The sequence below is a fragment of the Canis lupus genome, chromosome 25 (assembly GCF_048164855.1).
Source record: "Canis lupus baileyi chromosome 25, mCanLup2.hap1, whole genome shotgun sequence".
In the NCBI taxonomy this organism is placed as follows: Eukaryota; Metazoa; Chordata; class Mammalia; order Carnivora; family Canidae; genus Canis; species Canis lupus.
The window spans coordinates 42010657-42025470 of record NC_132862.1 but is presented as its reverse complement, the minus strand read 5'-3'; the positions used below and the strand labels follow the sequence as shown (position 1 = coordinate 42025470).

Genomic DNA, 14814 nt, shown 5'->3' with positions numbered 1-14814 from the left:
CGCATTACCTATGTCACTCGTTTCTGGCTGCCAGTTTGCATTTCTTAAACGGATTTGCTGATTACAGGCTCTGGAGAGCTGCCCCCCCCCCCCCCCCAACTGGACGTAATTGGGCACGGAGCTGTGGTGGGGTGGATTTGGGGAATGGCTGGCCTGCATGCCTCCCATTCTTTTCTCACAGGAAAAAGTGCCTGGAAATAACCCTGGGGTGGGGATTGCTTACAGGAGGAGGGGCTGGCTGCCTGCTGCCCAGTCGGTGCTGTCCCTGTTGGCCCTCCTGCCCTTCCCCGCCACCTCCCCTCCAGCAGATGCCACCAGCTGGGCAGGCACCGGGCTTGCAGATGCCCTTTGAGGGGCTTACTGACCTGACCAGCTGGGCTGCCCTCTTCCTGCCCTTGCTTGTCAGAACTGTGGCCCTGTTCCCGGGGACTCCCTCTGTGAACCCCAGACACTGAAGAGGATAGGGTGGCAATGAATGCCTCCCTCCCTCTTCCCCACCCCCACCTTTTTTTTTTTTTCTTTTTTAAGAAGCCAGTTTTTGGAATTGAAAAGTAAAAGCCCAACAATTGAATATAAGTGAATTTCCCTGAAAATGGGATGCCCTGCTGGATTCGGGGTTTGATTTCTCTAGAAGGTTTTTTCCTTCCTCCGGCTCTCTCTTGGTCCCAGGGGGAATCCGTAGCAGGAAATCTGTCCCTGGGGAGTCTGATCAGCTTGGAAAGTATATGTGAGAATGTGTCTCGTTCTGTTTTCTGAGGCACCGGCTCTCTGTTACCGCTTACAATGAGGCAGCTGCTACCTCCTAGCCGCTCAGCACCTGGTCGCCAGGAGGCCGCTGTGGGGCCACGTCTTTTGGTTGTCCACGCGGTGCCCACACTCAGTCCCTCCCTTGCCTTCCCTGGGCTCTTGGGAGGGTTGGCTTGATGCCATGGTAGGCCTCCTCCTTTTTAGGGGGTGCTCTGGCGGTCCCCCTGTCTTGATGCTCTGCTTCCCTCAGCCCGCAGCCTCTTCCCCGGACTGGTTCCGAAGTCCCCAGCAATGGATATGACAAAACATGTATTGCAGAGGGGTGAGGGATGGGACTGCTGGTGTGGCTGCTTCTGGCCTGGAGCCCTGGGAGCCTGCTCCTTTCTGGAAGTGTCCAGAAGATGGGGAGCTCTGAAACCCCGGCTGGGTGACAGAGCCGTAGAGGGCCACACAAGCATGCAGGGGGTCCTGGCAGATAGCCCTTCAGTGAGGAGAGCTGAGCTTCCTTTCATGCTGTACGTGTGGTGGAGGAGGCACAGGGAGTGTCCCCCCAACCCTGCAGGCTGATTTGTGGCAAATCCTCTGCCTTGTGCCTGCCCCTGTGGGACTCCCAGAAGGCCCTGAGTGAGTGCAGGAGACATTCTCCACCTAACCTTCCTCATCATCTGGTTTTAGATTTGTGCTAGCTTGTTTGAGGGTCAGGAGCAGGTTGGACGCTCAGAAACCAATACTTCTCATAGAACTAATGCTGTACAATAAGAGTACAAATCAAAGGAATGAGAGAGAGGAAAAACCTGCCACCATGACAAATCCACTTTCCATCTTCTAGGATGCCTTTAGTTTGCATTTACTTGCAGGCATGATCTTCACATGATTATAGTCATAGTGGAGATAGAGTTTTGCATTCTCTTTGCTTTAATATCCTACTATGAGCTACATAATCATCACAATTAGTCTTTTAAGTGCCTACATAGTAATCACCGAGTATTTATCAACTTTCCCATTGTTGAACATTTAGTTTGTTCACACTTTTTTGACTGAGCTAATACTAATGCAGTGATACACAGCAATGTATTACAGCAGAATATATATATATATATGTGTGTGTGTGTGTGTGTGTGTGTGTGTGTGTGTGTGTGTGTCTACTGATGTGGCTCCTGTTCCTCTCATTCCTACCCTCTCTTTCTATCTCCCCCTTTTGTATTATTGTCTAGGATGAGTCAAGAAGCCAGGCATTCTTTCCTAGAGTAATGGAAGATCTCATTCTGGGCTGTTAACTGCCTGTCGGAAGTCAGGTGCCTGAGAGCAGCCATGGGATTTAGCTCAGATCTTGGTCTCAGTCTAGCCTTACAGACTGGCTTTGGAAGTGAGTTAGGTAGCAGAGTTTTAAAGGCTAGTAACTCTGCATTTCTGTTGTAGCTCTGGCTCTGAAGCCTGCTGGCCTGGGTACATGGATTTGGACTAGGTAGTTTTAACAACTTGGGTAATTCTCTAAGCTCACGCCTCCACCTGGTCCCATTGAAAGGATGAGAAATAGATCCAACTCTAACCCTCAGGGATCTTGTAGCCCAAAATGACCGCAAGCTCATCCATTGAACTATATGCAACTAAAGTGTGTGCAAAGCTGCCAGCTCAGAGGAGGGATGTGGGCCAGGGTCTACAACAGACTGAAGACTTGCTACCCTGTACCTGCTCGGGTTACCACACCAGAATATGAACCTGGTAGTGCCAGATCTTCCGGTTTTGAAAGGAAGCATGAATGCCTGATTTGGGGGTAAAATCTGATTTTTAATTATTGGCAACTAATTAAAAAAAATTAAAAAACTTGGTACGGATCAACAAAATACACCTGTAGCTTAGGGAGCTAGATTGTTAGCCTTGCTGTATGTGTTAGGGGTCAGTTGTGCTGGGCCCTTCGGGGGAGGGTACGAGGAACATAAAGCTGTACAATTAGTAAAAATCGTGGAGAGGGGAACAACTTGCACACAGCATGACAGGATGGAGCATGACAGGATGGAGCATGACATGACTGGAGCCCCCAGTGAGCTGGAAGACAGATTGCTCTGGAAGCACCTGGCCAGGGACCGTTGGTTCTGTTGTAAGGGTTTGGGAGATGGTCACTTACTCTCTGCACGTTGCTCTGGGCAACAATGAGATAGGGTGTCTGTGTCGATTGGTCTGTCTTGAGTGAGAGGCCATAGCTTACTTTTTTCTTCCCTCCAGCAAGGTCTGTATGAGGAGGTAGGTCTCCAGTGAGAGAGGGCTTGAGGCAGAGTCGGAACGGGGAAAATTAGATTAGGTGGGTGCTGAGGAAATTGACTTTTTTCCATCTTCCAATCTGTGCAAGTAAGGAAAATCATCCCCCTTGGGCAGTTAGCAAGTATTTATTGTAGGCACACTGGAGGCAGAGTCGCCGGGGCCCTCTCCCTCTGAGGGCTGTAGAGAAGATGAAGGAGGATCCGTTTGAGGTTCTTGGAGCTCTTTGGGAAGGAGAGGGGACTTGAAGACGCCAGCATCACTCCATGGTTTCTCTAGATGACAGCCTTGACATGTGAGCCTAGTGACACTTAAGATGTACGACTTGCTTGGGAAATAAACACCCTGAGTTATTTATTATTTATTAAAAAAAACAAAGCTTCCCTCAGCTGGGAGGTTTCAGATCTCTGACAATGTCAGATCCAATTTTCCTCTATTAATAATAGGTCGAGGTCCTTCCCAGCTTGTGTCAGGAGCATCAGGATGTTTGTCTGGGTGTAGGTTTGGCATGTGATGACTACCCCGGGGAAGGGAACATGATTTTGAAGAGTCAAAAGGTTGTGTGGTGCCTGGGCCCAGATCTTGTGAACAGCTGTGAAGATTACGACCCTCTTGGTACCGGGCACTGCGCTGGATATTTTATCCTCGTCCTCTCATGTAATCTCCTCTAGGATTGGGGTGAGTGAGGGGCAGCTGCAGTGGGAGACCCAGTGGTCAGGAGTGAGGGAACTTATGGGGATACGCACCATCTCCTGATAATGGTAGACTCTTAGAGTCTGGAACCCAGGGGAGACCTGGGCTTTGCTTCTAGGGGCCCAGTGCAATCTAGGGACTGAGAGCACCATGGAGGAAGTGACGGTGGGCCAGCGTGGTGGAAGACTAGGTAGTTGGAGGACTTTCTGTAGGAGGAGGGCCTGGGGCTAGGGCCTGAGTGAAAGTGAGTTCTAGTTGACTTGAGGGCCAATACGTTTGGGCCTGAAGTAACTAGCATGTCAACAGAGACAAATTTTACCCTTGCTGTTCTGAGAGTGAATTCTCTCCCCTGAGCTTCATAGCAAGCTGATGAGGGAGGGAAGAGCAGGCTTTATTGTTTCCACTTGAGTCGCATTAAATGTGATATGGTTTAAAAATGGGGGTTTTTAAGCTCAACAGATCTGGGTTTCAGCATAGCTTTCTGACCTTGACTAATCTACTAAACTTCTGGACCCCAGTTTCTCCACCTGTAAAATGGGGAAACAAATACTTACTTCATAGGGTTTTTTGTAAGGGATAAAAGCCTGAAACAGCCCCTGGCGCATAGTAGAGCCTGAATAATTGGTAGTGGCTGTTGGTGTCAATGAAGACTAGGAAACCCAGACCTAGGGAGGGGAAGTGTCTGATGCAAGGTCACAAAGCTGGAAAGGGAAACACACCCAGGACTCAAACTGAGGATTCTCTCAAACTCTCATGCTGTCTTTCCCATCCTCCATGTCTGTTTCTGGGCTCTTCCTTCCTCTCCCTGATCAGGGGGTGCTTGGCAGCCACTGGTGGGTAGGTGCCCCTGCTGTCTGCACTGCAACAGTAAGGTACGCGCTGTGTCTCACATCCCCTAGGATTATAGGGTGCCAGTGGACTAGCACACCCCGAGGAGAAAAAGAGTAGAAATGCATCAGGGCTTTTGTTACTGAGCAACTCCATTATGTCTCTCTCCCTTTCCCCACCCCTCCCTTAAGCTCCTAAAAAAAAAAAAAAAAAAAAAAAGAAAAGAAAAAAGAAAGAAAGAAAAGAAAACCCACCATAGAAAAGATGAAGGGCTGTCAGCACCGGATCACAACATGGGCTCTGGGAGTTGGCGGCTTTTCAGTGCCTGCAGAGTTCCCTCCTCTTCTTGCTTGCCTCAACTTCTCGCTTTCCCAAGTCTAATTAAGATAAATTGGAGAGAGCTCCCCTAGAAACAGGGAGCTCTCTGCTTCCCCACATCCCATTGGCTTCTTCTCATCAACCATGCTTGTTGCCATCCTCTCCTGTCCTGTGAATGCTTCACACAAGAGCTATTGAAGTGGCCTCCCAGGCTCTGTGCTGGCCAGGGTGGTGGCACCTTTCCTGAGCGCTCCTCGGGTGATGCTCACTTTTGTCCCGGAAACTTCAGTGGTTCCCTGTTACTTATCTCAAGTCCATGCTTCTAAGCGTAGCATGCAAAGCTCTCTAGGATCTGACCTCAGCCTACCTTTGCTTTGTAATCCCCCACTGTTCCTTGTACAAAGCATATGCTTCCGTTGCTCTGGCCAACTTGCTATTTCCTGAACAGGTCTGGAAATTACCTGCCTTTGGTCACATGGTTCTTTTGCTTGGAAAACCCTCACCCGGTGGAATTGGGCCCGTTCTTCAAGGATTGGCTAAAGTGCCAACTCTTCTGTAAAGCACATCTTGCTCAGGAACAAGCTCCTATTTCACATGGCACACAGCAGATACAGAATTAATGTAGAATTTGCTCACAGACTCTGCTGGCACTGTGTGCGTCTCTCCCAGGGCCTCTTCAGAGCTCTGCTGTCTGCCCCCTTTCCCACAAGCCATGGAGCATATTTACTTCTTAATTGCACATGATCTAAGTTCTTAGGCATTTTTCTTAAAGTTCTCTTACTTTTCCCATCATTGTCTGTTTAGTTTATGATCCCTAGAGGTTCAGGTAGAAGGAGGATATAGTAGAAAGAGCACCAGACTTGTAGTAGCAGCTGTGAATTCTACTCCCAAGCTCTGCCTCTGACCAGCTGTGATTAGGGGGGCAAGTGGCTCTCCATCTCTGGGCCTCAGTACCACGTGTGTAGAACAAAGGGTTGGGCTAGCTGATATCTAGGATTGTGGATGGGATTTTAAAAACAGCGATATGTTATATGTTGAAGCCCTAGCCCCTTGTACCTGAAGATGGGATCGTATTTGGAAATAGGACCTTTAAAGACGTGACTAAGGGTGAATGAGGTCATTGGGATGGGCCCTAATCCAATAGGACTGGTGTGCTTTAAGAAGAGGAGGTTAAGACAAAGACTCACTCAGAGGAAGAACCGTGTGAAGACATGGGAAGAAGACAGCCATTTACAAACCTAGGAGAGAGTCCTCAGAAGAAAGCAAACCTACAGGCACCTTGATTTTGAACTTCTAGCCTCCAGAATCATAAAATAAATTTCTGTTTTTTGAGCCACCCAGACTGTGGTACTTTGTTGTGGCAGTGCTAGCGAATGAACACAGCCATTTCATGTTCACAGAGTTGTAGAGCCATCATCACATCTACTTTTTGAACATTTTATCCCTCCAAAGTTAAACCCTGTACCCATTAGCAGTCACTCCTCATTTCCCCCTGACCCAGCCCTGGACAAACCACTAACTTGTCTGTTCATAGACTTGTCTGTTCTGGAGATTTCTTGTAAGTGGAGTCATACAATGTGGGGTCTTTTGTGATGGACTTCTCAGATTTAGCACAGTGCTTTCAAGGTTTATCCATGTTGCAGACCATACAAGTATTTTGTTCCTTTTTATGGCTGAATAATAATTTGTTGTATGGATATGCCACCTTTTGTTTATCCATTCGTCACTTGATGGGCATTTGGATGGTTCCAATTTTTTGGCTAATATGACGGATGCTGCAGTGAACATCTGTGCACAAATTTGTATGTGGACATGGTATCATTTTTCTTGGTTGTGTACCTGGGAGAGGAAGTGCTGGGTCATATGGTAACTCTATATTTAATGTTCTGAGGAACCACCAAACTATTTTCCAAGTGGCCGCATCCCTACCAGCAATGTGTTCAGGATCATAATTTCTCCACACCCTTGCTAACACTTATTATTGTCTGTCTTGTAGCAATCTCAGTGGGTGTGAGATAGATATCTCATTGTGGTTTTGATTTGCATTTCTCTGATGAGTAATGTTGAGCATCTGTTCAGGTACTTAGTTGCTATTTGTGTATCTTCCTTGGAGAAACATATGTTGATATACTTTGCCTGTTTTTTTTTTTTTTTTACTTTGCCTGTTTTTAAATTGAGTTATTTGTCTTTTAATTATTAAGTTGTAAGTATTCTTCATATATTCTGGTTAGAAGCCCCTTATCAGCTGCAAATATATGATCTGCAAATATTCCTTTATATTCTGTGGGTTGGCTTTTCATTTTCTTGGTGGTATCATTTGCAGTGTAAAAGTTTTTAATTTTGACCAAGTCCAGATTATTTAACTTTCCTCACATTATTTTTGCTTTTGGTGTCCTAAGAAACGTTTGTCTAAGCCAAGGTCATAAAGATTTACTCCTATGCCTTCTTCTAATAGTTTTATAGTTTTAGCTCTTACATTAAGTCCATGATCCCTTCTGAGTTATTTTTTGTGTATGGTGTGAGGCAGGGGTATAACTTCATTTTTTTTTTTTGTAGGTGAATAGGGGGCTGTCTGGCACCAAGTGCTGAAATGCATGGGACCTTGGGACTTGGATCAGCCCACCATCTGAGGAGAAATTGTGGGGAATGCCCAGCCTGGAGCCTGGAGGGGGGTGAATGCTCTTGATTGCTTTTCCCTTTCCTCCTTTAGCAGTACCGCTGCCACACAGCTCCTCAGGCTCTGCTTGACAGTCCTTTTTGTTGAGATTTTATTTTATTTTTTTAAACTAATGCTATTATTTATTTATTTAGAGTAATTTTCATTGTATTTTATTTATTTATTTTTTATGGAGTTCACTTTGCCAACATATAGCATAACATCCAGTGCTCATCTCGTCAAGTGCCCCCCTCAGTGCCCATCACCCAGTCACCCCAACCCCCCGCCCACCTCCCCTTCCACTACCCCTTGTTCATTTCCCAGAGTTAGGAGTCTCTCATGTTCTGTCTCCTCTCTGGTATTTCCCACTCATTTTCTCTCCTTTCCCCTTTATTCCTTTTCACTATTTTTTATATTCGCCAAATGAACGAGACCATATAATATTTGTCCTCCTTCTGACTTACTTCACTCAGCATAATACCCTCCAGTTCCATCCACGTCGAAGCAAATGGTGGGTATTTGTCGTTTCTAATGGCTGAGGAATATTCCATTGTATACATAGACCACATCTTCTTTATCCATTCATCTTTCGATGGACACCGAGGCTCCTTCCACAGTTTGGCTATTGTGGACATTGCTGCTATAAACATTGGAGTGCAGGTGTCCCGGCATTTCACTGCATCTGTATCTTTGGGATAAATCCCTAGCAGGGTTGAGATTTTAGAATTCTGTGTTTGTTTGCCTTGCTCCTCACAACTTTCAGAAAGGTGTTGTATATATTTACATGCTAAATAATTGGTTCTAATGATGGCAAAGATCAGAACAATAGGATGTGGGCTCCCATCATAGCAGGGGTGTCCCTGGCTCGAACCCACTGGAACCAAGTGCAGGGAAGTTATCCACTAGAGACATGTCTGAGGGTCCCAGAGCCCAGTTGGTGAGGCCCTGGCAGAGCTTGATCAGACTGGGGAGGGGATGACCATGACAGCTGAGACCAGAGATGATGGATGTTTGGGCATAAGAGGAAAGAGGGCATTTCCAGCTTTTTGGATCCTTTAATATGACTGCTTTCAGGCCAGAGGAGGACCATTTTCTTTCCCCTCAGCACTTTTTCAACAGAGCTAATAGGTCCCCTGGGTAGATTTAAGGAAGTTAGTAAGGCAAGTTATGGTTATATCAGGCTCTGGGCTGTATGTCCCGCTTCTCTCCCAGTCCACAAAGAACCCTGTTCCTCACCATGAAAGCTGAAGCAGATACTGAGAAGCAGGTACGGAGGCACCAGTCAGCCTGTGGGCTAGAGTACCTGTGGGAAGGCAGTGGGGGACACAGGGCCCAGGCCTTCTCTTTCCAGCCTCTGTTGATAGTATGGGAATGGGGGAGCTGTAACTGGTAGACCTCTCCAGTAGGGCCCAGCTCTCTTGTCCCGGCTCATTCCTGTCCTCTTCTGGGGTCCCTGGCTGCAGTCAGCACAGACCTCCGTGCTTGTTTGTTCTGTTCACTTCTACACACAGCAACTGCCTGGCACTAAAAAGTTGTTGACTAAATGGGCTGAATTTAGTCAACAACTAAATGGGATGAAAGAATGCTTTTCTACCAGGTGCTCAATCTGTTCCTTTTCCCCTCACTTGCCTCTGGCCAACTTCCAAAGTCTGTCAACCAGTCCAGGTCCAGCTTATATATTGTTTCCAAAAAACTTAGCTACCACTTCTTGCCCCCCTGTCTTTTGCATCTTCTCCTTATTTATGTTTCCACCTCTGTTTTGCCACGTTCCACACTCTGTGCTCTGCTAAAATCTTTTAAGAATCAAAACACGGACCATTGGATAGGGCCCAGGCTTTCTGGTCCTGTATTTCGTGGCGTTCCTTCTCCTTGGCTCTCCACCACACCTAGCATGATGCTGTACAGACATTTGTTGCTTAGCAAAGTGGGCTTGATTACAGTGCCTAGGTCACTGATCATTGATGCTAGGTCTCCATCCCCCAGGAAGGTGTTGTGCCTACAGCTTTATGTTACCCAGAGGATTTTCCTGGGTTTCACATCCTGGAGTAGGAAGGATCTGCGAGGAACAGATACGAGTGTGTGGCCTTCCCTAGCCATTGTGTACAATTCCCATCTCTGGGTGTAGAGAGTGTCGATGGGGCCCCACATTACAGAGGTATTAGACTTGACTCCTGGCAGGAAGAATTGGAGCAGATAACACATCAGTGGTAATCCCTTACTCTGCCCTGAAGGATACAGAAAATCTCTGGTGTGAGTTGCAGCCTGTGGATATTGGAGACTCACCTGCTATGATTGAAGTGGCAGCTGGATTTCTCCCTTCAGTTGATTCAGGCAGCTCCTCTCTCCATATGGCCTCACCTCTTCACACTGTTCCTCTCCCCACGGTAGTTCCTGGCTGGAAGAATGTCAAGCTACAGAGGGCCTCTGGGGGAGACCAGCTGGCAAGGAGGCTCAGGCTTGGTGGCTGCCGAGTCCCTAATGAGAGGCAAGGGGAAGGAGGAAATGACAGTGACCCTCCATCCTTATATGGAGGGGCTTTCTGTTTCCTAACACACTTTCCTATAGATTTTCACTCATGAACCTTACAGCAATCCTGAGAGATATTCAGACCTCTATGTTCAGATACAGGGTCTGTGGGGCAGAAAGGAAGGTGACTCATTCCTGAAGTTAGCAGCAGGGTAGGAGGCATGTTCATTGTCTGTGAGATGTGGCAACAGTTAGGAAGCCATACCCCCTGTCTTGCACACAGTAGGCATCTGACCCATGTTTAAGACATGAATAGTGGGCACACAGTAAAAAGAGTTGGTTTGATACAAAAGCAGAATTCTCTGGATTTTAATCCTACCTCAGACTCGTCTCCTTCACTCTTTGATTCAGTTTCTTGTCTTCTCCATGGGGGACAGTCAGTATCCCTGGCCCTTGCATAGATCTCAGCCTCTAGAACGACACTCAAGAGTTTCTGGAAAAGGAGGTGCAGAGTGTTCATCAGTGCAGGGAATCAGTGTGGCGTAGTGGCAGGCTGGCAAATGCTTCATGCAAAACCCTCTTCCTTGGCTCAAGGTGGATGTCGCTAATTGATCACAGCAGTCTTTCTTCTGCATCTGACTCAATCCTCAGCATGGCACGACATGTCACCACCACCAAAGGGCCAAAGTGGCATTTGGATGTCAAGTAGGCTTTATTTTGGGTCTAGTTAAAAGAGCATTAGGCTGAGGGTCAGAAGACCTAGCTTTGAACCCTGTCCTCTTCATCCTGCTTTGGGAAACTGGGATAATCCTGGACATATTGGAGCCTTGAACTTATGGTTTCTCAGGTCCTTTAGAGCTCTGCAATTCTAGGATTCTGTGCTTCAGGGGTTGGGAGGGAGAGAATCCTGGTTGTGTAGCCTGGCCACAGAGGGGTAGGATTAACCTTCAGGGTCAGCAAGCTTTCAGAGCTCAGGAAATGCCTCCCTGTGATCCCTATTTGGTCCAGAGACAGGTGGTGGAGCCTGGAGGAGGGGAAGTGCGCTCATAGCCCTGAGGCTGGGGGAAGGGAGGCCTAGCTCAGCTGCCCTTTTTTCTGATGGAATAAAGTCCTGAGTCCTCCGTATGTTTAGATATTTAGTGAGGAAGCTGGGTCCTGTGAGTTAACTCTCTCAAATCAAGTACATGACCACTGATCCCATCGCATACTCTCCGTTGGTGGGGGAAAAGAGCTGTCAGTGGGGAGTTAGCTGGGAATCAGGTTCACTCATTCACTTTTCAGTAAACTTTGATGAGATGCCTACTTTTGTGCAGATCCTGCTCAAGGCCTCCAGGAAATGACCTCCTTAATGTGACTGTTCCTCCATACTTTCTTATTTGGTGGGGGAGTCCAGATATTTAGAGTGTTAATGAACCAGTTCCTTTGCCAACCCGTTGAAGCAGGGTGAGGGCCGTAGGGCATTTCCCCCCATCATATAGTCAGAGATACTGAGCCAGAAGAGAGTTGCCAGCCGGGCTGTGATTGTGCAGGCAGTCGGGGAGGGAGGCGCCCCTGGTTGTAAGCCCTCAAGGCTGCAGGCGAGCCTTGGTCTATCTGTTTGTGTATTTTTGAGGCGCCTGTGAGATTAGCCACTGAGCAGAGGTTTTATTTATGATGGCGCCTAGAATTCCCATCCCATTGCCATCATTGGTGTTGCCAGGCTCCCGGGGGTGTCTTAAGTCTCCCAAGTAATCTGTGTGTCGGTTATGTTTGGGGACAGCCACATGCGAAGCATGGCCCTCAAAGAGTGGGATCAGCACAGGGCTCACACCGGGCTCGGCTTTTCCCAGGTGTGGGGCCGAAAATTCACAGGGCTGGGAGTGGAGGTGGCCGGGGCTTGGGGATTATAGATGTCTGGGTCTATGTCACCATCAGAATGCTCTTATTCGGTGACTTGTAATGTAGCAGATGCAGTAATGTGGCATTCAGGACTCCTCTTGATTGAAAAGGTTGAAATAATGATTTAACATGGGCAAGACACAGGACTTTAATAATCTTCAAGTAGTATTAAGTAGAATAAGCCAAATGCATATTGTAATTTTTTTTATTAAATTCCATTTAGTGGACATCTATATTTTAATTTGTAATGCGCTTAGTCCTTGAAAGCTGTCACACTGCCTTCTTTAAACAAATGTTCTGTTTTTTTATTTTTCACTAATTTGGGAGATTTCTTATTACTGATTAATGAGGTTTTACTAAGAATAGGATCAAAGCATCAGACTATCTAGAGCTGGAAGGTTCCTTAGAGATTATCTCATATTCTTCATTTTAGAGATGAAAAATGACTAGGGTATTACACACACACAGATGATCAATGGTTCCTTTTACATGAACAGCTTTGTCCCTTAATATGTAAGGGCTGCAGGGTGAATAAAAGAGACAGAAATGGAAACTTTTTCTAGCCTTTGGTTGAGGGGCAACATACATATGTAGAAACGTAGTGCCCGTTGAACTCTTACAAAGTGCACACATTGGTGGTACCAGGACACAGATTAAGAAATAGAACATTACCAGCACCCAGGAGTCACCCTCCTGCCCCCTTTCCAGTCACTACCCTCAGTCAAGGGTAGCCACTGTCCTGACACTGAATAACATAGCTTTGTTTTTAAACTTCAAATCAGTAAAATCATACAGTGTGTGCTCTTCTGTGTCTGGCTTCTTTCCCTGCCCCCCCCCTTTTTTTTTTGTCCTGAGATTCATTTATGTAGCTGGAGGTGGCTATAGTTCATTCATTTGCATTGTTGCATGGTATGCTCCATGGGACTGACTGTGCCATCATTGATGTAGCTGTTCTATTGCTGATGGACACTTTGGCAGCTTGCAGACTTTGTTTTTTGTTTTTTGTTTTTTTAAAGACTTTATTCATTCATAGGAGAGAGAGAGAGAAAGAGAGAGAGATTGAGGTGCAGAGACATAGGCAGAGGGAAAGGCAGGTTCCCCGTGGGGATCCTGATGCGGGATTTGATCCCAGGACCTCAGAATCATGCCCTGAGCTGAAGGCAGATGCTCAACTGCTGAGCCACCGAGGTGCCCCAAGACTGGTGATTTTTAACCAAAGTATGTTTGATTAAAAATATTTGGTTATTCACTTCTGTAAATATGCTGGTATACCTTTTTCATTAAAACTTGTTCTTCTAGGTCTATATAAAGGGTGGATATGGAATATGGGAATGGTGCACTTGCATAGGTAGTGTCAGTTTTCCAAGGGGGTTGTCCCAATCTGGAGTCCTGACAGCAGTGTATGAGAGGGTTCCTGATGGCCATGTTTATCCAAGGACTTGGTATTTTCTGTTGTTGTTGTTTAAACCATTCTGGTAGACATGTGGTAGTATCTGAGAATGGCTTCTATTCAACTTTGCTGGCGACCAGTGAAGTCGAGCAATAGGAATGAACTTGGAGCACACACTGGAACTTTTAGCTCTTCCATCAAGGAAGTTCCTCTAGGCCAGCCAATGAGGACACAGAGAGACTGAGGCATATTTCAGGGATGATAAGTAAATCTATAACTGCAGTCCAGTTCTGGTCGGCTTAGAATAGGAAGAGCTGCAAGCCCCTTGAGGTTAGGGTTGTACTGTGTGCTTCTGCACCTGCCTTCCCCTTTGCTGGTTGGAATAGTGCCAGGCACACGGTGCACAGGAAGACAAGTGCTGAGATAGGCCTAAGCTGCAGCTGGAGGGCATGATGGTGACAGCTAGGGTGGCTATGGGGGCATAGAGCCCATGATGGGCTGGATTTGGGGCATGCACAAGCCCCTCAAATGTGGCTCTAAGTCCAGGAAGCTGCTGCCTAAGTGCTGTGAGCATGGCTGCCCTGGGTGTTCTCTGTAAGTTTGTGATGGAGGGACTGGGAGCTGCTGGGGGACAGATGAAGCTGCTGACCTGGGATTACAGGGACCAAGGCTGACTGCCTCTCCTCCAGGGGCCTTGGCTGCCATCCCTTGGGGGGCGGGTGGGGATACCTTCTACTTGGCCTCCCTGTCTGGGGCAGTGTCCTCACTTGTACTCTCCATCCCCTTGGAACCATACCACTGGCTCCTTTGGGGCCTCTGGGCTTAATTCTGTTGGGTCAGGTTATGGGCATGTACTTGTGGAAAGACTGAAGTTAGCAGAGGCTGTAGGCCTTTGTAGGTGAAAGCACAGCCTAGGGTGATTCCTCCTGTCTGGTCCCAGGGAGCCCCAGGGAGCAGGGGGAAGAGCAGCCCTAGGAGGCTGCTGTCATGTCACATGTAATGCACCAAAAAGTGTTATGTGGGCCTGGGAGAGCTCACAGCACCATTTAGCTCAGTTCCCTGCAAGGCGGGGGTGGGACGGGTGGGGGGTGGTGGTGGCATTGAGCATCCTCGACAAAGAACCACTCACTCTTTATCATTAAGAAATCTCCTCTATGCTGTACTGACTCCTTCCAGATGCTTCAAACCTATTTAGTTGATAAGGTCTTCATAAAATCTTCCCTCTGGCCTTTTTCTTTATGCCTCCTTCAATTTAAAGCCAAGAGCCAGTATATATGCATTCCCAGTATGCACGTGCCAGGTGCTTCAGGGGCTGGAAGAACAAGCCCTGGGTTCTGCCTCAAGTTCCCCAGCATTCAGCACAGAGAACAGAAGTCATGTACACCAGTCATGAACCCGGGACAGGGTACAAGAGCATATGAGAAGCAGAAGCAGGCGACGGGGTACACTTATACCGTCCCTTTCCCTACCCCGACCCATTCCCCTCCCTCTCTCTTGCCCCTTTCTGTCTGAGAGGCCATCATTACTTACTCACGAAGGGCTCCATCCAATCTCTTTACCAGTGGTTGTCTCAAGAAGGAGT

General features: G+C 47.3%; 1 protein-coding gene across 16 annotated transcripts in view; it reads left to right on the top strand.

Moving 5' to 3' along the window:
* Positions 1-14814, top strand: part of TSPAN9 (tetraspanin 9) — a 199489-nt gene that overhangs the window by 70578 nt on the left and 114097 nt on the right. For 8 of the 16 annotated variants that reach the window (XM_072799392.1, XM_072799395.1, XM_072799394.1 and 5 more), the window contains one exon: positions 7399-7514. The exons of the other annotated variants lie outside the window; for them this stretch is intronic. In XM_072799392.1, the coding sequence (XP_072655493.1) occupies positions 7433-7514 (82 nt within the window). In that variant the 5' untranslated portion in view covers positions 7399-7432. The remainder of the gene's footprint in view (positions 1-7398; positions 7515-14814) is intronic. 16 annotated transcript variants of the gene reach the window in all.